At 37.6% G+C, this 21,760-nt stretch overlaps 1 protein-coding gene across 2 annotated transcripts in view; it reads right to left on the bottom strand.

Annotated features, from left to right (window-relative positions):
* trim62.1 (tripartite motif containing 62, tandem duplicate 1) overlaps window positions 1-19,427 on the bottom strand; it is a 47,625-nt gene extending 28,198 nt beyond the window's left edge. For both annotated transcript variants that reach the window (XM_084100185.1, XM_084100186.1), the window contains exons 1-2: window positions 19,280-19,427; window positions 17,554-18,104 (exon numbers count right to left, since the gene is read on the bottom strand). In XM_084100185.1, coding sequence (XP_083956311.1) covers window positions 17,554-17,961 — 408 coding nt within the window. In that variant the 5' untranslated portion in view covers window positions 17,962-18,104; window positions 19,280-19,427. The remainder of the gene's footprint in view (window positions 1-17,553; window positions 18,105-19,279) is intronic.
* Between the last annotated feature and the right edge of the window lie 2,333 nt (window positions 19,428-21,760).

Here is a 21,760-nt window from a genome sequence, read left to right as displayed (position 1 = left end):
CTCAGGCTCCTCACGGACCAAATGGATGCCAAAGCACAGTGCGGAGCGATGAAGGGGGCAGCTGGGGCACAGATGAAGCGCACAGAGCCTGTAGCTCGCCGCAGGCCGTCTGGCATGATTTCCCTGTGGCAGGAACGCTTCACCCAACCCAAACAGCAACGTAAAAGGTCCTTTACTGAGGGCAACACACATCGCTTCATTCCAGTACCCATCTGCCAGACAGGGCCGTGGCAAAGATGTGTAGCAAACATATGTCAGCACAGAGATGCTCTGATGTACAGTGCTAATGAACGTCCATCACCAGGCCATCTAATTGAGTCCTTTGGAGCTAATCACGGGCAGGAATTAGAGGAGATTACATCCTAGTCAAGCGCTGGCCTCAGAACAATGGTCAGTAATCTTTGCTAATTCTCAAACCCAATCAGGGGTGAGGAGCTCAACAGATCCGGGTTTAGGAGAGGGCCTGCGTCTGTCTGTCATGACCAACAGCCAAAGCTCAGTGTGCAGGAAAAACATGCATGAAGAAAGCTGGGTCTAGACACTAATAACAGGGCTCAATAAGGATAAATATAACGACAAAAAAGCGGATATAACCATACACAATAAAAAGAAGTGTTTATGAAGTATCTACTAAGAACTAAAAACTTAAATATTAAATAAAAAAACACCTTTTAAGAATAGGTTTAATGTTAAAATGTGGTTCGAAAAGAAAAAACTGTTTACAGGGAAAGTAAAAACCTGAACTACAGGGCCGTCCTGGCCATTTAAAAAAATGTCTTTAAATAATAATATTAATAATAATAAAATGTAAGGAACAAACTGCACAAGCATCAGGCTGTATTCTAGTTAAAGGGCATTTGTTTAATTAGCAGCTAAAATGCTTATTCACTATTGTGCAAAGACAGTACATTTCTTATGCTTATGCCGATAATGTCCCATGACATTTTTTTTTACATTAAGAGATAACATTAATTCTGATAAACCTATAAAAAGATTAATATGGGAAAAGTGTGGTCTTATCTCAGCTGAACTAGCGGCAGGTTGTAATAGTTTTCGTAAGCACCTATCCTCATGAACCAATCCCATATCTGAGGATCAGCATAAGAAGGCGTTTAAAGACTTCAAAAGGTTTAGGAGGTTTAGAGGACCACTTTCACTTCCTCTCTCAGATGACATACAAATCCGCTTCGTTCAGGAAGCGTAGGAAGGGAATCTCCAAAGAATTAAATTCCACTGCAAACAAAGAAATTTCCTGTGTTGTTAAACCATGTGACGGTTGCAGTGAACGTGAAGCTCAAATAAAAGCATGCACTTAACATTCAATCATTTATAAATCTAATCAGCACACAAATATGCAGTCATTTAGGATGGTGCAATGCAGAAATGAAGGTAAAGCTACTGTAGCATGGGACTATCTTTAAAAATGTGTTTCTAAAACAAACTGATACCATTCATAAAACACATTAGTAGTAAAATAGATCAATATCCAAGTAAATTAAATGGTAAAAGTCAAATATAAAGGGAATTATTCATCCTTATGTCACATCATTCCTTTATTATGGGTTTGGAATGATATGAGGAAATATCAGAATGTAAATTTTTACTTCAATAGAGGCCCATTGTGTTTATATCCAATAATACAGGCAAAGATGTAACTAACCCCAGCTTGTTCTCTGTTCAAGGTTGCATCAGGTCACAATCTCTCCTACTGTCGTCATGCAAAGCAGCCAGCGTGAGAGAATGTTACGCTGTATGCTTTGTCACTGTGTATTAGCCTTCCGACAAACATGTAAAGCCTGTAATGTGTCTAATGCAACATGACCGTTCTGCCGTTCGCTATGGCTGTGATTCTGTTTGAAGACTGTGAACGTGACAACTCCTCACCGACCACCCGCTGCCTTTTCATTTGTTAGCATACCTGAGGGGAAATAAATCACTTAGTAACAATCTCAGAAGCCTCTTACATCTCTAACCAACTAAAAGAGCTGGTGCTTCTCAAAAGGAAGTTGTGAGATGCCGTCGAAGAAGGAGAAAATTGTGATGAAACAGTTCAAAAGAGAAAAAGAGCAAAAGGTATTGAAGTTGATCACGACAGCAAGGGACAAAAAAAAAATAAACAGATCAAAAACAGATCTTAAAGATGGGTGATATAGCTAGAATTTGTTTTTTTACAGTATATTTTTCAGCCGTTTGGTGAAAAACGTTAAACATCTCGATATTTAAGTGTCATACAAATATAACTGTCAAACTGATACAAAATGTTTAATGCAAGAAGTAAAAATTTTGTTTAAAGTAGTCATGTTTTCCACACTGTTTCACCAAATGAACATAAGAAATTATATTTAAAATCTACTTGCAGTATATGCATGCACCAATATAACGAACCTTAATATTGACCAACATAGGCCATATATTGACAACAAAATGATGGTGAATGTTCAATATACGATCTAGCCCTTCCAGCACTCAACTTAGGTATGACAACGATGTGAGTTTTGGCCTCTTTTTTGGACAGGAATTGTCCAGATTATCTGAAATTCCTGAATTCAGTGCCTGTTGACAGCATATAGTTTTGATCACAAAACAGCCTCAAGCTGATATTTCAAGCTGATTTCCATAAGATGACTCACTATTACTCATTTTAGATTCACTCGCTTGCTAGCACCACGCACACACCTACAAAACACACATTGTATCAAGTAAAAAAGGTCTCGGGGTTATAGAAGACAAAGAACAAACAGACCTGCCATAGGCATCTCAAATTAACCCACCCCCAACAGACTCTCTAGGGTTCACTTATTAGGGCCTCAGCAACAAGTAAAAGCCATTTTTGTAAGGCAGTCAGCTCCCTTACAACATTTTCAACCCACACGTCTTCAAAGCTTAGATCCAAATTAAAGACTAGATCCTCCGTTGCAGAAAAAAGAAAATGAAGCATTCAAAAAAGCTAGGCTATTCTTTTGGGGCCCATATGACAGAGGACTATTCAGATTAAAAATATTTACTTCAAAACAATTAAAAAAAGCTGTGTAACTAATACTCTTACTGGTAGAGTATTAGTGTATTAACTAATACTCTTACTGGTAGTGGCAAGCATCATACAATTTGACAAAATATTTAAAAACACAAGAAAATTCATCTTATTGTGGAAAACTGCATGAGTTGTGCATGGAAATTAAAATACTGTGCATTATCAAAAATTTTGCAATTCATGTTGAGACCAGCTATATATATATATATATATATATATATATATATATATATATATATTATATATATATATATATATAATATATACAGTACCAGTCAAAAGTTTGGAAACAGTACTATTTTTAATGTTTTTGAAAGAAGTCTCTTATGCTCATCAAGCCTGCAGTTAAAAAAAAACAAAAAAAACCCCCAGTAATATTATGAAATATTATTACAATTTAAAATAATGGTTCTCTTTTTTAATATACTTTAAAATGCAATTTATTTTTGTGATGCAAAGCTGAATTTTCATCAGCAAGTACTCCAGTCTTTGGTGTCTTATGATCCTTCAGAAATCATTCTAATATGATGATTTATGATCAATGTTGGAAACAGTTGTGCTGCTTAATATTTTTTTTATAACCTGAGATACTTTTTTCAGGATTATTTGATGAATAAAAAGTTAAAAAGAACTGTATTTATTTAGAATAGAAATCTTTTGTAACAATATACACTACCGTTCAAAAGTTTGGGAACAATAACTATTTTTTTTTTAAGAAATTAGTACTTTAATTCAACAAGGATGCGTTAAATTGATAAAAGGTGATGGTAACGATTTATATTGTTAGAAATGTTTTTATTTTGAATAAATGCTGTTTTTATGAATAAATGCTGTTAACGTTTTACTCAATGAATCCTGAAAAAAGTATTCCAAAAAAATATATTAAACAGCACAACTGTTTCCATCATTGATAATAACTGAGTATCAAATCATCATAGAATGATTTCTGAAGGATCATAAGACACCAAAGACTGGAGTACTTGCTGATGAAAATTCAGCTTTGCATCACAAAAATAAATTACATTTTAAAGTATATTAAAAAAGAGAACCATTATTTTAAATTGTAATAATATTTCATAATATTACTGTTTGTTTTTTTTTTGTTTTAACTGCAGGCTTGATGAGCATAAGAGACTTCTTCTTCCGCATATATATATATATATATCCGCATGATGTCTGCATGAGGATAACAGGAAGAGTGTTATGTGACATAACAACAGTGTTTCCAACAGAACAGTGTTTTTAGGATAACATGATAGCAGGAAACACGGCATTACCTTCCGCAAAGCAATGTTTTGTATAGAGCAAAGTGCGTCTACAGAATTTAATCCATAGCCTCACCTCAAACGGATAATTTAGAAGACTTTACAGCAAAAATAACAATTATTTTGCACTGAAGTATATGCAATTTAGAATATATGCCAGTTACTTTGATACGCATGTAGGCTTTAAATTCACAAAATCAATGTACGGGGACACATTATTGATCAAAAGCTACAAAAGTTTACTCCAAATAAATGCTGTTCTTTTGAACTTTCTATTTATCAGAGAATCATGAAAAAAATAAGTTTTTTACACAACAGCAAAAAAAAAAATGTAAGCAGCACAACTACTTTCACCATTGATAAGAAATGTTTCTTGAGCATCAAATCTGCACATTAGAATGATTTCTGAAGGATCATGTGACACTGAAGACTGGAGTAATGATGCTGAAAATTGTAATAATATTTCACAGTATTACTGTTTTTACCAACCCCAAACTTTGAGGCAGTAGTGTAAGAAATACACTTCCGATTAAATCGAAACATTTGCAAAGGTCAAAACTCCTGTTTAATAAACGGTTTACAGGGAAACAGGAAACAGCGCAAAAACAGACGAGAGCGCAAGTGCTGGCGATTGTTGACAGCCCGCATCAAGGACATTAAGAAAAGCCTTGTCCCCTTCAGGGCTAAGAGTGCATTAGTTTGCAGTGAAATCCCACTTTCCCCGGAAACAAACACTAGAGCTCTAAACAAATCCATTCCTATCCTCTACATTAAAACACACAGAGCATGTTGAAGAGGTTGGTTGCCGCTGGGCTGGTCGATGTTCAAGTGCATTAGTAATGTAACATTATCACCTGGGAGGAGAACGAAAGGACGGAGAAGAGTGGCATGAGCAAAGTAAACGTCCGTCAACAGATGCTGTTGCCATGTCTGATAGGTCAAAGGGGTGAGACATGCGAAGTTAAGTAGATTACACAAACATTCTGCGGCAAGCATAAACTGCAACAGGCAAAATCCAAATCTCACAGCGTCGCGTGGCCCAGCAGAGAGAGCCGACATATGTTTACCGCTCGACACGAGCACGCCGGGCAGCTGAAAAAACGCTCCAATTAGACCTGCCTGCAACAGAATCCTTGATTACATACTTTGTGAAAAGCTCACTGGCACAACAACATCACGAAAGCAGCATTAATAAGTCTGTTGAGACTGCGTGGACTACAAATGAGAGGAGAACAAGGATGGGAATCATAAACAATTTAACGTAGCGGTTCCAGTTATTTAATGATTCCATTAATAATTCTTTTAGTACTACTTTTTGTTGAGTATACACAACAATGATTAAAACATCTGTTCATGAGTTAGTCTGCATGGGTCACACTTTATGACACTGCTTGCAACAAACAAGCACATTTGCAAATCTTTTTCAGTTGATCTTTCTCAACTTCACTTAAATCAGCAAAACGTTCCCATCCCCTGTAGCAGTTCATTTATGCAATTTAGTACGATTGCGTCCATATCAGAGCAGTGAACCATACCAGAGTTGACATGAACCGTACCCCAAACCACCCTTTTAAAAAGGGTAACTCTCGCCAAAATTTAACCTAGGCTCTGTTTGTTAATCTACCCGAGTCAAACTTTCGTGTAAAAGCATAATTAGAATGGAAACGCCACTTTTAAGATTGACCGTATTTTCGCTTTAGGTCAAAATGCCTTTTGAATGGGAGTGAATGGGGCACTTCTATGATAGCATCAAAATCACTATTTTTAAAACACTAAGAAGGCTCGACACAACATGAAACTGTGCTGGAAGTATCACCTGGGGCCGGTTTCACAAAGATAGACTTTGACTATGGCTTAGATATAGTAGATAGTCAGACTTCAGATAGACATCTAAATCAGACCGTTGCACAAAGCACTTAAGACTCTGACTATCTTAAGTAGGACTACACTGCAATGCATTCTGGGTAAAATAAGACACTTTTCAAAACAAAAAACATGGCGGATCGAGTAAGCGCATTCAACCGCTCAGTGCTGTTTACCCCAGCGGAAAATATGTGTTTGTTGGAGGAGTATAAATGACGGCGTATGTTTTTATGTTTCCATTGTTCGATCGCGCCCGTGCTCTCTCTCTCTGACACACACACACACACACACACACACACACACACACACTTCAGCATTGCAATCTTGACATCGCAGCCTGTTATTATGCAGCATTCACACCAAACGCGAATAGAGCGTCAAATTCACGTCTAGTTCGACGCTTGAACATTTTGAATCCATTCGCGCGTCCAAGGCGAATAGGACGCGCGTATAAAGCGAGCGTTTGAAGCGAAATAGACGGGCGTTCAGAGCTATGACTCTACTACCCCCAGTTGCATGAGCGGTGTATTGCATTTCACGCATCGCCCGTGACGCTTGCGTCCACTGCTCAGACTATGAAAGGGAGCGCGTCGATCGTTGCTCGCATTGACTATGTAACGGAATGTAATAACTGGAAGAAATGTTTAAATTATGAGCCATTTTCCCTTTTCTTTTGGCAGTTTGTAACTGATTGTTACTGCTGGTTGCCAAGGTAACAGAGTCTTAGACCTAAGTTAGCCTGGGGGTAAGGTGTCTAATTTTTTTGGTCTAAATTAAGTCAGTCTTTATTTTTGTGAAACAGTCTAACTTGCATTAGACTAGTCTATGAGCAAATTTTAGACTTGTCTAACACTATAGACCGGTCTAAAATAGCTTTGTGAAACCGGCCCCAGGGGCTCTACACATGAACTCCAGCATTGAGAACATTGTTTGTGTACACAAAGTTTACCAAAAAGAAAGGTTTTGTACGACTCACTTTATCAGTTTGTGTTTCCGGTGGCTGGAATTTTGTCAGTCAAAAGTAGTCGATCTCCGAATGAATTTGCCTGTTAAAAGTATAACATTTAAAGCCACTTAAATGAACGAAATGACTCGGAAAAAAGATTTGTTCATTTTTCATGAACAAGATCAGTCAAGAGAATCAGTAAAAATTATCCGAACTTCCCATCATTAGTGCGCACCCAAGTTCACATCATCCAAACAAACCGAACTCTCGTCAATCGAACTCAGACGAAAGCACCATTAATCTCAACATTAACTATGTATTTTTATTGACTAACATTATAGGGGTGATGAACTGAGAAATCACATTTTCCTTGAGCTTTTGACATAAGAGGTCATCATACTATAAGAATATCCTGCAAGTTTCAGAACTGAAAACGTCCTTGTTAGTCCAATAAAAGCTTTTATTGACACCAGGCACAGCGAACGACAGGTTTTTCAAAGTGGGGATCTATGAGGTCAAAGGGTATCAAACACCACCTCCGCAGAAGATGATCAACGCCTACTTCAACACTGCCTGTTTAGCCCCACGCACCGATTCACACATCACATGAAGCTCATTATAATATGCAAAACTGTCCAATCATGGCAGTGGGCGTTTACTTCCAAGTCTTCAATGCGGAACGCCCATAAAAACCGAGCGTTTCAGGAGCTAGGCTCAAAACCAGGGTAGAAAATAGCCTATTACTTATTAATTTTGATGCTTTTGAATGTAAAAACCAAGCGAACGTCATAAATTGACCTCAGACAATAATATAAAAAAATGTAAAAAGCCAGTTCATGACCCCTTTAACAAATGTGCATTAACTAATAACTAACATTAATAATGCATTAAAGGTAGGGTAGGCAATTTTTTTTATAAACACTTTTTGTTACACTGGTTGAAACTCTCTTCACATATATCTTTTGTGGAAGTCTCAGGAACAAAAAATGTTCTTCCAATCATTGCATTCGATCTGATCATCAATCATCAGTCATCACACATCATCAGCACGTTGCATGAGGCGATGAAGAGTTGAAGACACACAGTCACGGGGCGCCGTAAACAAACTACAGCAGCCTTTTACAGTTCCTCCTGAACCAAAACAATGAGCTTATGCTGCGTTCATGTAACCGTAATTACGAGATGGCAACCCGTGATGTTCTGGAGCTGTTCACGTCCTCAGACTCAGATTTTTGCATTTCTGTGTCAACACTATCAACGCCGAAATGAATCTGCAGAAGTCAAGTCAGAGCTCTGTAAGTTGTTTACATTCAATATTATTCCAATTCCAATTATTCCAGTGGTAAAACAAAATTAATGTGCAATGAGAAGCAGCATTGTGTCAAAATTGCATGACATAAAACGAGTAACCTGCATGGTCTTTCTGCCTAAATAACTGTTCCTTATCTGGCACGGGTCTGGGGAGCTGATGGAACAGGAACACCCGCACAGAATGTTTTGTTCCCTTCCCAGCAGCCTCTACTCAATCTCTGGCTGAAACAGAGGCGTCTGAAGAACTCGAAAGGTGTCATTACAACATGAGAGATGAGGCATGAATAAGAGAAACAAACACAAAAATTTGCAAAAGATAGGCCAAGACTATGAGAGAGAGGGAGACTGATGAAGTATGAGAAAAGAGACAGCGGTTAAAGAGACGTATAGACACAACTAAAGGAACAAGGGGATGAGAACAAGAAAATCGAACAAGAGAAGATCTATACATATCATCATACAATGTAACAATGATCTAATTAGCCAAAGAAATCAGCCAACGGCAATAATTTGCTCTAAAAGAGACTACATTATAATCAAAGTTCCTGTGCGGACATCTGCAGACAGTCGACTATTTATTCAATCTAATAAAAGCACTGAACAGTGGCACTTCAAATAAAAAATGACCCCTTGAGTCCATTTCAGTACAATAAGCTTTCTATATTCTCACAGGCTCAGTATAAGTGGAGAGATGAATTGTCGACTTAGTAGGCTAAGTCATTTGTTGATTGAGGTTCAGATCTGTGCCACCTGTGTATGATTTTCTTTAAACCAGAAATCTACTAATTCACTAGTTCACCAAGAATAGTGTTGTATAAAACCAGAGACATCTGGGGCCTGTACCATGAAGCCGGATTAGGTGGCTAGCCAGCTATGTTTCAGCTTAGTTTCCGCCAACCCTGGGTTTTAGGTACTATGAAAGTAGCTCGGCTTTAATCGGTGTTCGTTGCCATGGTATCTTACGCTGCACGGCTAACCTGCTCCGGGGCAGGTTATGTTCTGGATTCAAGATCTCAGACCGAAGTTTGACCAATCAGCTGACAGCAAAGAAACATATAGGTGACGTAACTTATTCCAAGTGTCTGTTGCAATGACTTCACCTTTTCTTCCAAATCCGGTGGACATCTCAGCGCAAATTGTTTGACGAGCACTTCGTAGAGAAAGAGTTTTTAACCAGACAAAATCCCCTTGCCTTAACTGATAGTTACTTGTATGAAAGATAGATTTTCCGCGGAAGGAATGTCTTATCTTTGCGAACTTCTTGAGCCGCACATAAAGAATTTAACACGTCGAATTCATGCACTTACTGTACCGCAAATTGTATTGCGTTGCATTTTTTTTGTTTTGTTTTTTTGAAAGTGGTACATTCTTGCATGGTGGGTGACGCACAGAAGCTAGGGGAAAACATATGTTTGTCGAACCATTCGCAAGGTGGTCCTCGCTCGTCAGGAGTACATGAAAAGTTTAATTAATAATGTTCCCCGGACATTTATCGACCATGTCCATAAAAGAGGGCTTTTATAAAATTGCCGGTAAGATATATTGATAGGGTGACATCACATGAACACTTTCTCAAAAAGCAAATTTCACAAATGTACTATACAATATACGGTAATACATGTTAAGAATTATTTTGAATCTTTTTTATTATTCTTCTGATAGGATTCCCAAGTCATTGCAACATGTATGCAGTCTATTGCTCCAATCTCCACTGCTCTAGGGGAACATGAGGCAGATTATGTTAATAGGAAGTCCTATCACAGCCTTAATGTTCAGGTAGGGATGATGTGAATATGTGAGATGATTATTTTCTGTGAGATGAATCTTTAAATTAATAGTAACTTTAACAGCTATAACAATGATCTACTAAACATTTCATCTGCAGATGACTTGTGGTCATGAACATATGATCAAGTTTGGATGCCAAATGGCCTGGCTCCAGTGCTTGTCTTACAAATTTTCCATGAGTCTGTGTTGTGTCAGCGCTTTGAGGAAAGCAAGTTAAATTTGGTACAGTACAAAACACTGTTCATTTAAACCGAGATAGAAAAACCTACACAATAACCCCCTATCATGACCCTCAGACAGGGCCACAGCATTGCTTCAATGTGGCCCTCAGTAAAACCAGAGTGAAGATCGAGATGACCTTTGGCCTCCTAAAGGCACATTTCAACTGTGTTCGGTGCTTCAGACTCAGAGTCACCAGAGCGGGCATCACAGATAGTGGCTGCATGTGCCATTCTGCACAATATAGCCACCAGTAGAAAGGAGCGAGAAACAACACAAAACCAGCTTCTCCCCGATGAAACTGACCCGATCACACTTGACCACCCAGCTGGTGCAGATGTAGATGCAATCACCATACAATATTACACTTAATAAAAGCACATTGAAACTGCAGATATGTCTCAAACTGTTTTATTGGTTTTGTGGGATGGGAGGGAGAAAGAAAGAAAGAGAGCAAGAGAAAGTTGCATTAATAAATATTCATACTAAAGTGTTACTTGGTTAAATAAGTTATACTATATATACATATATATATATACACACTATATACATACTGAGATCAGTTTTATCCAGCTGTTTGATTTTGTTTGGAGCCTCCTCAGCTCACAGTCAGCTCCTTTAGTGTGCAGTCTAGTTAAAGTCTCCTTTAGTGTGCAGTCTAGTTCAAGACTCCTTTTGTACAGGGCCCTGACTGAGTCAGTTTCCACCTGAAACATAATTCCACCACAAACATGATCATTACAAGTTTTCTGGAGGCTCATCAAAAACACAAAAAGTTCCTTGACTTCCTACAAACACGACTGACTAATTTATGTCAAGGGTTTTAAATCCTTACACATTTCTTCTGAAGCCCATTGAGGTAGAGGCCTCAGTTTCTGGGGCAGGTTGTGAAAAATCCTATAAAAGAGATGTGCAAGGGCCAGTCCCTTTTTTATGCCACACATTCAAATGTTTGCCATAATAAAAAGCCCAGTGCATTCACATCAGCAACTGTCTGAGAACACACAGACAGAGTGTCTTCATCATTTGCTTCACCCTAATAAATAAAAGTAGGCCAATGTAAAGCATAACTGTTGTAAAGCAGGTTATGTTTGGTGTTCTGTCTGCTGCATACTGACCTGTGTGTGTGTGTGTGTGTGTGTGTGTGTGTGTGTGTGTGTGTGTGTGTGTGTGTGTGTGTGTGTGTGTGTGTGTGTGTGTGTGTGTGTGTGTGTGTGTGTGTGTGTGTGTGTGTGTGTGTGTGTGTGTGTGTGTGTGTGTTAGCTTCAACAGGGACACTGTATTTCCCTGCAGGACATACAGTCAGCCATATTTAAAACTTAAAAAAAAAGTAGTAATGTATTGCACACGTACCCAGTGTTACTTGCTTAGAGGAGCCAGCACCAGGGTCAGATTGTACAGCACCTGTAATCCCATCCATAATCGGCCGTCCCTTATTGCCTACTCAGAGCCAACTCCTCCACCAGTGTATTCTGGTTTTCTGAATTTAATTCTTTATTTCTGTTTGCTGCAAACAAGTGTGATAAAATGTTCACAAAAGTAATAAAAGGTTGTGGTAAATACTCTTTGAATTAACTCCTTGAAATAACCACTTTGAATTATATTTTTATATTTTGTCTTTATCTGCTGCCAAGAACATTTGGAGTTGGGGTTGCATCTAAAAATCTAAAAATCAATGAATATTAATCTTTCTTAGTACATACATGCACATTTTTTATATATTATAAAAATAATCTATAGGCTATATTACACATATAGGCATACATATATACATACATAATTTTACATAAATATAGAACGTATTTGTTTAACTTACACATTAACCATCAGCAATCTTTCTCCAACAGTCTTCTCTTGCTTTGGCAGCAGAGACTGTATTGTTTCGAGGTTGAAATACATATTTAAATTAATCGTAATTATGAATGATTATCTCTTGCTCCTCCGCGGAAAAATATATCGCTCTCGCTCTACCCGCGATTGGTTGTTCAGTGTCGACGTCACTCTTTTATGTGCACGCGCGCGTGGAGTAATCATAGCTTAAGGATCAAAGCCTGAGTTGACAGAGAAAGTTGATGAGCTGCATCATGGTACCAATAAAGCCTGATTGCATCGGTTTGGTTTTGTCAACTCAAAACTAATCCTGTAACCCCGAGTTTGTTAAGCTACCTTCATGGTACAGGCCCCTGGAAGCCGGAAACAGCCGACTATAAACAACAACAACAAAGATACATGAGCTTAAAAAGCATTATATTTTCCCAGAAGCTCATAAGAGCAAAAGGAAAAAAAATAGCTTATTGAAAAAAAATAAGTCCATCATTTACAAAAATATACAAGGCCAGATAATATCAAATGAAAAAAAAAAAATGTGATGTTTACTTTTTGTGAATTCTGATAAAATAGTATACTGTTAGTGTAGTAAAAGTGTGTAGTGTAAAATATACAAAATTCCATCAATTTCCCAAACCAATGACTAACTTGCACAATCAACACTAGTCAATGTCTATCAAACACTAGCATTGACCACTGCTTTATGAGTACATTAAATCAACATGCATAATTTAGCACAGAACAAAAGTTAACAAATAAAATGCTGTTTCAGAAAGTAAATACAACTACAGCTTTTCCATGTTAGTACTAACTAAATAAACCTTACAAGGGCTTTATTGATTCCCATGTACTGCCACATCTTATGAATCCCCATCCAGCACATTACCTCATTCAGCCAAAGGGCTTTGTTGAGGACAAACAGTTTCATTTGCACCCAAGAGCTGCCCAGGAATTCCCTAGCAATTTTCTCTTTGTTGTGTTAAAAGAGTAAACTGCAGAAAAACGTGTGTATAAAGTACACACTTAGTCGGCATTAGCGAGTGTGCAGTTTCTCAGTGTTCATGACGGAGGCGTTCAGTGTGTATCACTGAGCCATTTTAAGTGCTGAAGAGAAGATGCGTCTTGTATTTGTCCCAAAAGACATGGACCGGAATAAAGTCTGTCCCTCGAGAGTGTCTCTAAAGAGACCGCTGCTAATTGTCTGACAACTGCAGCATGTTGCGCCTATTAATTCCCCAACAGCAGCTTAGAAGCGTTTCACTCTTCTATATTGCTGACTGCAGAAAGTTAAAGGGATGGTTCGGAGTAATTTCAACCATGACCTCGAGCCAAACACCCCCCCAGAAGCTTTCTTTCCTCTGGTCGAACATTATTAAAGTTAGAGCTTTAGTGCAGGCGCTAATGGATCCATAAGGATGTAGTGTAACGACGCCCAGTTACAGGAATGCACTAATATTTTGTTGGTACTGCCAGTTTGCAACAATTATTAGTTAACACTAAGTTGTCAACACTTCGGAAAAAATAATAAAAAATGTTTGATATACCAAAAAACTTTTAAAAACGTCGTTACACTACATCCTTATGCATCGCTTTCTGCCAGGACTTTTACGGGCTTTTCCCAAATCTCGGAAGTGACCTCGACGTCCAGGTTAGCGGTAGCATTAGCCATCAGGCAAGTGTTATTTAAATAAACTCCTGATGTACTTACAAACTTTCCAATGCCTCATTTTATGAGTACAGAACCGATTTGTCCTACTGTAGAAGTTTGGTGCCATTCTGGGCATTATTAGTGGGGTAATTTACCAGATACAACCTTGGATCCATTAGCGCCTGCACTAAACCATTCGGCTGATATCTCTAAATAAGCTCTAACTTTAATAATGATCGACCAAGGGAAAAAAGCTTCTGGGGGGGTGTTTGACTCGAGGTCATGGTGCAAAGGACCCTAGGTTGAAATTACTCCAAACGATCCCTTTAAAGGTGCAGTGTGTGATTTTTAGCGGCATCTAGTGGTGAGATTTGCGAATTGCAAACAGTCAGTCACTCAAGGCCAATCCTTCAAATTGCAAACTCGAATGAGAAGCTACGGTGGCCGAAGTAGGATCGGAAGATGTCGTCGTCTGAGTCAGCAGAGAGTAGCAAGTCAAGCAATGAGGTTTCTTTATATTATATTTTATATTAAATTATATTTACTTCATTACTGAGTAAAACCACATGTTATTGCGATTATTTTTACTTGTTCATCATTGTGTTAGTCTTTTATTCACTGACTTTACCATAGCCTGTTTCCATGCGAGTTAGTATAAGATAAGAGCTATGGATAAGAGCATCAAAGCAGCTAGGTAAGGGGAAATAGCTAACGTTACGATGTCCGAGGCGTTGTTCAGACAGCATGTTTTTCTCCACGTTTGCAGAGTCAGGGACAACCTGAGTATTCTGCTGCGTCTTTTTCTGCTGCTTCTCATTCAAGTTAGTGACGAAACGCGCTCTGTAGCGCTGTTTGTTCGCTGTCGGCTACGGTAGAAACATGACGTCACGATATGTCGACCTTCATAGAAGGGGGTGCCCGCGGTTATGTAGATATAAATGACTCATTCTAAGGTAATACAAACATAACGGTTCATTAAGTAAGGTCTTTATACACCACTGAAAACATAGTTATGGATCTTATATTGCATTTCTGTCAATAGATCCTCAGAAATATCACACATTGCACCTTTAAAGGACTCTGATAGAGGTCCAATTTGACCAAATATTATGCTGTTATGATTCAAAATATGCAAAACAGCACATAGACTTAAAGAAAGTAAGATGTGCAAAATTGTTTCGTCACGAATAAAATACGCCATGTTATTTGTGATGTCATCTCAACAAAGTTCTAAAGTTTTTCTCTGTTAGCTCATGTATAAAACAATCTGTTCCACTCAAACACTTCGCTTGTCTTAATGACATCCGTGTAAATGCTGTTTTCTATCTGTTTCTCAAGTACTTTCTCACTTCCAGACAATTAAACAGTCCTATTCAGATAAGGCCAAGTTGCACTAAATGCAAGTGTCACTTTTAGCCAGCTCTGATGTGTGTTATCAGACAATAGGAGTAGGTGCCGAATGACCAATATGTCAAACTATAGAGTCAGTTGAGATAAAGAGCCGGTCTATTTATGTCAGGCAACAGCCATGCAATTACTAACTTATTGCAATCCTTGGTAACACTTTATTTTACAGTGTTGTTGTTACATATGTTACATGTACTTACCATAGTAATAACAGTAAATTATGCATAATTACATGCAACTAACCCTCAACCAAATCCTAATCCTACCCTAACCCTATTGTAAGTACATGTAGTTGCTTAATATTACTCAGTACTTAAATATATAATTGCACTGTAACAATGACACCTTAAAATAAAGTGTAACCCAATCCTCTAACCGAGCATTATTCCATGCATTAACAAAGAAAAAACATAGAGGCTCACAGTAATGTGAATTAGGAGCATATAAATGTTTCAGATAAATGTAAATATCAAATTATACCCTTAATCGTGCAAAAAAAATACATTTGAAAGATTAAAATGTAAAAAAAAAAGTCACTCAATACAACAAAAAGCAAATATGCATCTTTACCACAAATATTAACAGCCAGTCAATGTAAACTTATTAATTCTAATAATTCAGCATACATGACAAAAAAATATTCTCAAGTAGAAAAAGGTTATGCATTGAGTAGATCTCTTTAATGAGGGGCACAGCTCATGATGCTTGTGTAATGAAATGAAATGTAATGAACCAGAAAATGAAAATGTCCAGCTCAACATGTACACTGGCACAGTGCAACAAAGCACATGAATAACAAAAACGGACATCTTTAAACAAATATGATGCATTAAGCTTCAAAGAGAAAGAATATAGGAAAGGTTTATAATGTGAGTTGACCCACTCTTTGCCGTCTTTCAAGGCATGGTATTTTTGAGAACAGTGTTTACAATACAAATTTACTGTAGGCAATGTTCGGTTGTAAAGACCAGGAAGTATGGTGAATAAAGAGAACCTAACAAAGAGGCCTGTGTCGACCAAGTAAGTTACATGAAAAGCATTCGAGGCAAGAAACCTCTTAAACGACCTAAAACTAAAACTGAATCAATGCAATAGGTGGAACATTGAGGAGGAAAAGTACATTTTCAAAAGCATTTCCAAGGCCATAAAGTAAATAAATGGGACGTGCTTCATTAATATCTCACCAGAACAGCTGTTTGGATAAAACAAACAGATATTACTGGCTTCTACTCAAATGGCAATAACATATTTCTGCACTAATTTTCCTTTGCATCTCAAAACAGAGATGGAGAAACTAAATATGCTCTGAACACACACCAACTGTTCAGACTAACTGAAAAGAAAAAGCTAACAATGTTTATACCGCTGGAATTTCAAGGTTTAAAACATGTTTATGAGACTCATGGACAAAAGACTTATTAATCAATGACCTAATGAAGAGCTTCGACAATTTTAAAGGAATGCAATGTGGGTTTGGACACTGATCCCACACCTCATTCTTGATCACGGTAGTCAGAAACCCTTCCAATGACAACAGCAAGTTTTCAGATTCTCAACACTTCGAATTATGCCATCTTTAGTTTATTGTAGGGGTGTAACAATATATCGCGAATACAAAAATGCAAGAATATGTATCGTGATAAATTCACCCAAAATAAAAATTACTGTGTGAGAAAAAATTCAGGTTTACAGAGTTTTAGTGTCAGTACTACATTAAACTACTATATAATGTTGATTACAATGTATAATAATTCAATGGGGGAATATTTGTGTGTCCTGAAAATGCCAAATGCCAGTAAAAAGTGGCCTACATTATTTTAAATATATTTAGTCAATGACAGAGTGCAAGCATGTTCATCTAAAAAAAAATGGCTATTAATTTACACCCACAATGTAATATAAAATTTTGCATTTTAATCAACAGTAAATTTTTTTGTTTACTTTTTATCATATGTCTTGGAGTATTGCAATAATATCGTCAGTTCAGTATCGTGATATGTATCGAATCGTGACATGAGGGTATCGTTACAGCACTAGTTTATTGCGATAAATACTGTTAGCGCCTAACCTAACTAGCCTAAGAACTGACCTTCCTCAAAGCCTTGTTTATTTCATTACATTTTAATATCCCTTTACAACCTGTAAGAAAACCGTAAAATTGCGGTTCACGTAATCACATAATACACCAATGGAAACAATAAGAGCTTTCATGGTTAAAAAATAAATAAATAATACAAATAAAACAGACCTGTATTTCCTCATAGGCCTCGTCGACGGTGGTGACTTGGTGCTGTTCGTGTAAGGCGGGCTCATCACAGAAGAAGCACACCAAGCTCTTGTCACTCAAGCAGAAGAGCTTGACCTTTTCATGGTCCTTGCATGGGTACGAGTTCCTCTGGGCATTGAGGATGGCGTCCAGAGGGAAAGCGGCGTACCTCTCCACGATGTTGGAGAGCTTGAGGCTCGGGGACAAAAGGGGATCCGTGAAGGTCCTCCTGCACTCCGGGCAGTCTCGTGTGCTGTGACGCTCCTGTCTGCTCCAGTGCTCAGTGATGCACTTACGACAGAAGTAGTGCTCGCAGCCGAAACTGACTGGGTCTTGATAAATGCTCAGACAAATGGAACACAAGAGCTCGTCCTTCAGACAGCAAGCCATTTGAATCTATGGAGGGGGTCGGTCATGCACTGTGCAGGTACCAGGACGCACGAACCCTGAGTTTATAAACCAGATGGGCTTCCTAAATGAGTCTTGAAAATGTTCCTCGACTGAATTAGATGAAATGTTCTAGAAAGGAAAAGCTGAAACAGAGAGAATAAGCAAAGACATTTAAAAGATTCTGCAACAGGTACACTAAGTTTAACATTAGACTCTCGGATGACCAGGTATAAATGCTTCAGACATGGACTTTGCCCTAAATTATCATGCATTGATGAGCGAATGCAGATTAATCTTCTATTGACTGAAAGCAGACAAGAAAATGTTGATATTCCTTAATTAAAAGAGACTCGCCTGAAAATCTGATTATTTACTGCCCTCATTCTGCAGGATTCAATAGGACCTTATCAAGCCCATTAAAAATATAATTACATTTTCACTTAAGAATCGGAAACGATATTCCCAGCTAATTAAAGACATTCATTTCGGTTTCTTTCTTTCTTTTCTTTTTTTTTTTTTTTCTTTGCAGACTGTCACTCAGTCACCTTTCACTTTACCAGGATACAAAGGAATCTTGAATGGAGGCCCAAACCTGCAGAAATGTAAAAAAAAAAAAAATAACAATAATAATAAAACAACAAACTTTACTAACTTTACTTTTATTACTTTTAGTTATTTTCCTATTATTACATTACATTAATTATTTTTGCAGGTTTGGGATTCCATAATCTTGTCAAGTCCATTTATAGAACAAATCAAATTATTAAAATTATTGCATTTTTCAAATTCCAAAACTATTCAAAATGACATTCCCTCGCTACCGGCTAATTAAAGACATGAAATTATAAAACAGGTTCATTTATAAAAGCTGTCACTCAGTCACCAAACACTTTTCAATAAGACCTTTTCAAATAAATGTAAAGAATGTAACATATAAACAACTGAAATCATCAAAATAATCCCCAAATGGTAATGAAACCTCGAATCACACATATATAATGTCACACAGATTGCAACCAGACTTCAACTGAAGATAATATGGATGTTATCAAGTCCATTTAAATCAGCGGTATATAAATCTGAAAGCTCCTGTACTGTAACGTTACATCATGGCAATTTCACAAAAGTTGTGAGCATCACTGTTTTGTTTCAAAAAACAGTTTTTAAACAGTTTCCCCTGCCTTTTCCCATTTTTTCATCTAGTTGTTTATCAAAGCCGGCTGCTAAATAATTAGCCAGCTAGCAGGATGTGTAAACAGGTTTTCCATGTATTCAATCCTCTGAAAAAAAACCTGACATTATCAGTTCATTCACTTACCCCAAACGGTCCTGATGCGTTATACACTAGAAACAACCGACTGTCACATAATTAGAAGAACTGCTCGTTGTTTTAATTAGACATTTTCATCATGTCAGATCCTTCAAAGCTGAAGCGACCGACCGCACGCGCAGCTCTTCACAATCCCAAAGCTCTAAACTCGCTCCAGAGGCGCACAGCAACGGAACGAACCAACTCCTCACAGGGGGAGAGACACAAATAGATAACACGCTAATACAGCTCTCTCTGGACTTTTATTCGTGCTGTAAGGCAATTAAGAAAATTAAATACTTTTAATTTGTGTTTATCATCTGGTCTGGATTCGTGAAGTATATAGGACATTTTTACACGGATGTAGGGTGAATCCCTCCCGCTGCTGAGATGGTACAGCTCCGGCTTCCTCATCACAGGCATATGATAATATCAGGGTGATTGCTCGCACTCTGCTGGCGTGTATTTGTAGGTCGATACAAAACACAAATGTGTTTTTATACAATGAGTTCAACATAGTATTCAGTTATTTAAATTAAAGAAAGTTTGAAGTCTATTCAAAAATCCAGATTTCAAAGCAAATAATTTAGTTTATTGTTTTCATAATTTATTGTATATAAATTGTCATATATTCTCAGTGCAACTAAGTGCATTACGATTTGACATAATGACAATAATCTCATGAAGCCTGTTCCAGGGTGATAATAATAATATTGTATAAAGAAGATAGAAGAAGATTGCTGCAATTAATGCAAAAGTATTAATACATCATGGAAGAATTTGTCCTGCTTTACTTATTAATCTTCCCATGGAAAATATATTTTTTAAAACATTTATATTGAACATAGATATAGAAACAAGTCTTTTAAGGCCCGTTCACACCCAAGACGATCACTAAAACGATAACAATAAAGATCTAAAAATTATTCTAAATATAAAAGAATAACAGGGTTCACGCACAAACTATCACGATAACGGCAAAGAGAAACTATATCGTTGGAATCACTTTTAGAACGATTTTTCCAGCGGATGACCGAAACAATAACAGCCAATCAGAATCAGTTCCGCTTTGAAGAGCTCGAGCATTTTATCATTTACTCTCCCTCAAGTTGTACCAATCCTGGATGAGTTTCTTTCTTCAGCTGAACACTAAAGAAGATATTTTGAAGAATATGGGTAACCAGACATGGACCCCATATTTTCTCCATACATTATTCAAAATATCTTGCCAAATGTGTGTGTGTGTGTGTGTGTGCGTGTGTCTGTGTTAGTGTAGAATAGGTCAACATCCGGGTATTTCTCCACTGGAACGTGTTAACGCAAACTTGTAAGTTTCACGTTTGAGGGGGTTTAAACCGTGACATCTACACGTTTTCCAAAGTGGACCAACGTGATTATATCACGTCTTGTCGTGATACCGGGTTGCAGTGTGTGCATTATTGTAGGCCATACAAAGGCCTCAGGTTAGCAGAACAAGTGTTGTGCAAAACTACAAGTCAACTGCCTGACTAAATTATTGTCCTTATTATTGTCACAGCTCTTTCCAAAGAATGCCAATGTAATTGTGTTTTCACCTTTCACTCCCCCACATTTCTCAACACTGGCCTCACACATCTCACTTCAGAAGCTGAACTTTGACCACCAACCCTCTTGCTGAGTTATTCTGGTGCTCATGGTTTGACTTGTGCCAAGACACATTTAAGTTACAACACTTACTGTATCACTAAAAGAAATAAGGATGCTTTCCTCACCTGTCCCCACTTTACAGGAAGAAAGAGAATTTATGAATCAGCAGTTTATGAGGTTGATAGACATCAGTGCAAACCTCTTTATCTCTCTAGTTTCGGTGTGAAAATCTGAGGTCCTGTGGTTTACATTCATAGCTTGCATCTCAGTTGCAGTGCAGTCCGTATCTTCATTGCAACACACTGTGTTCATTATGAAAGCGTGCAACAAAGTACTATCAGAATTCATTCATAGCTTGCATTGCATTTGAGAAACGACGTGCTGTTAATGGTTAGGCCATCGGTTTGCTTCCCTGCCTCAAATTGATGTCAGGAAATCCTGTCAGAGAGTACAGCGCAAACAAGCCATTTCCCACAATCAACTCTATCTCTGTTGTTTGCTTACTCATAATCATAATGCTGTGGTTTCACAACAGGGATGGATTAGAATGGAGAACAGCATACTAAAATGACTCACCTTTAGCACCTAAAGACTTTCTGCAAACTGTGAACTTCTAGAAAACAAACCTTCACACTATTTATTTTGTTCAACAGTGGCCTTTCATGCATTACAGGAAAATTCTGTATTTTTTTTCCTTCTCAAACCATACACAATCTCATTTCCAATATCACATTGCAATTTATCATTTATTCTGTGATGGAAAGGATGCACTAAACTGAGTGATGTTATCTGTGTAAAAAATGGATTTACACAAAATAAATTTAGATTTATGCTAAATGTATCGAAAGTGACATACATTGCCTT

Source organism: Abramis brama (genome assembly GCF_963993115.1).
Source record: "Abramis brama genome assembly, chromosome: 23".
NCBI lineage: Eukaryota > Metazoa > Chordata > Actinopteri > Cypriniformes > Leuciscidae > Abramis > Abramis brama.
The sequence above is the reverse complement of the archived record's forward strand: the minus strand, read 5'-3'. Positions and strand labels throughout refer to the sequence as shown.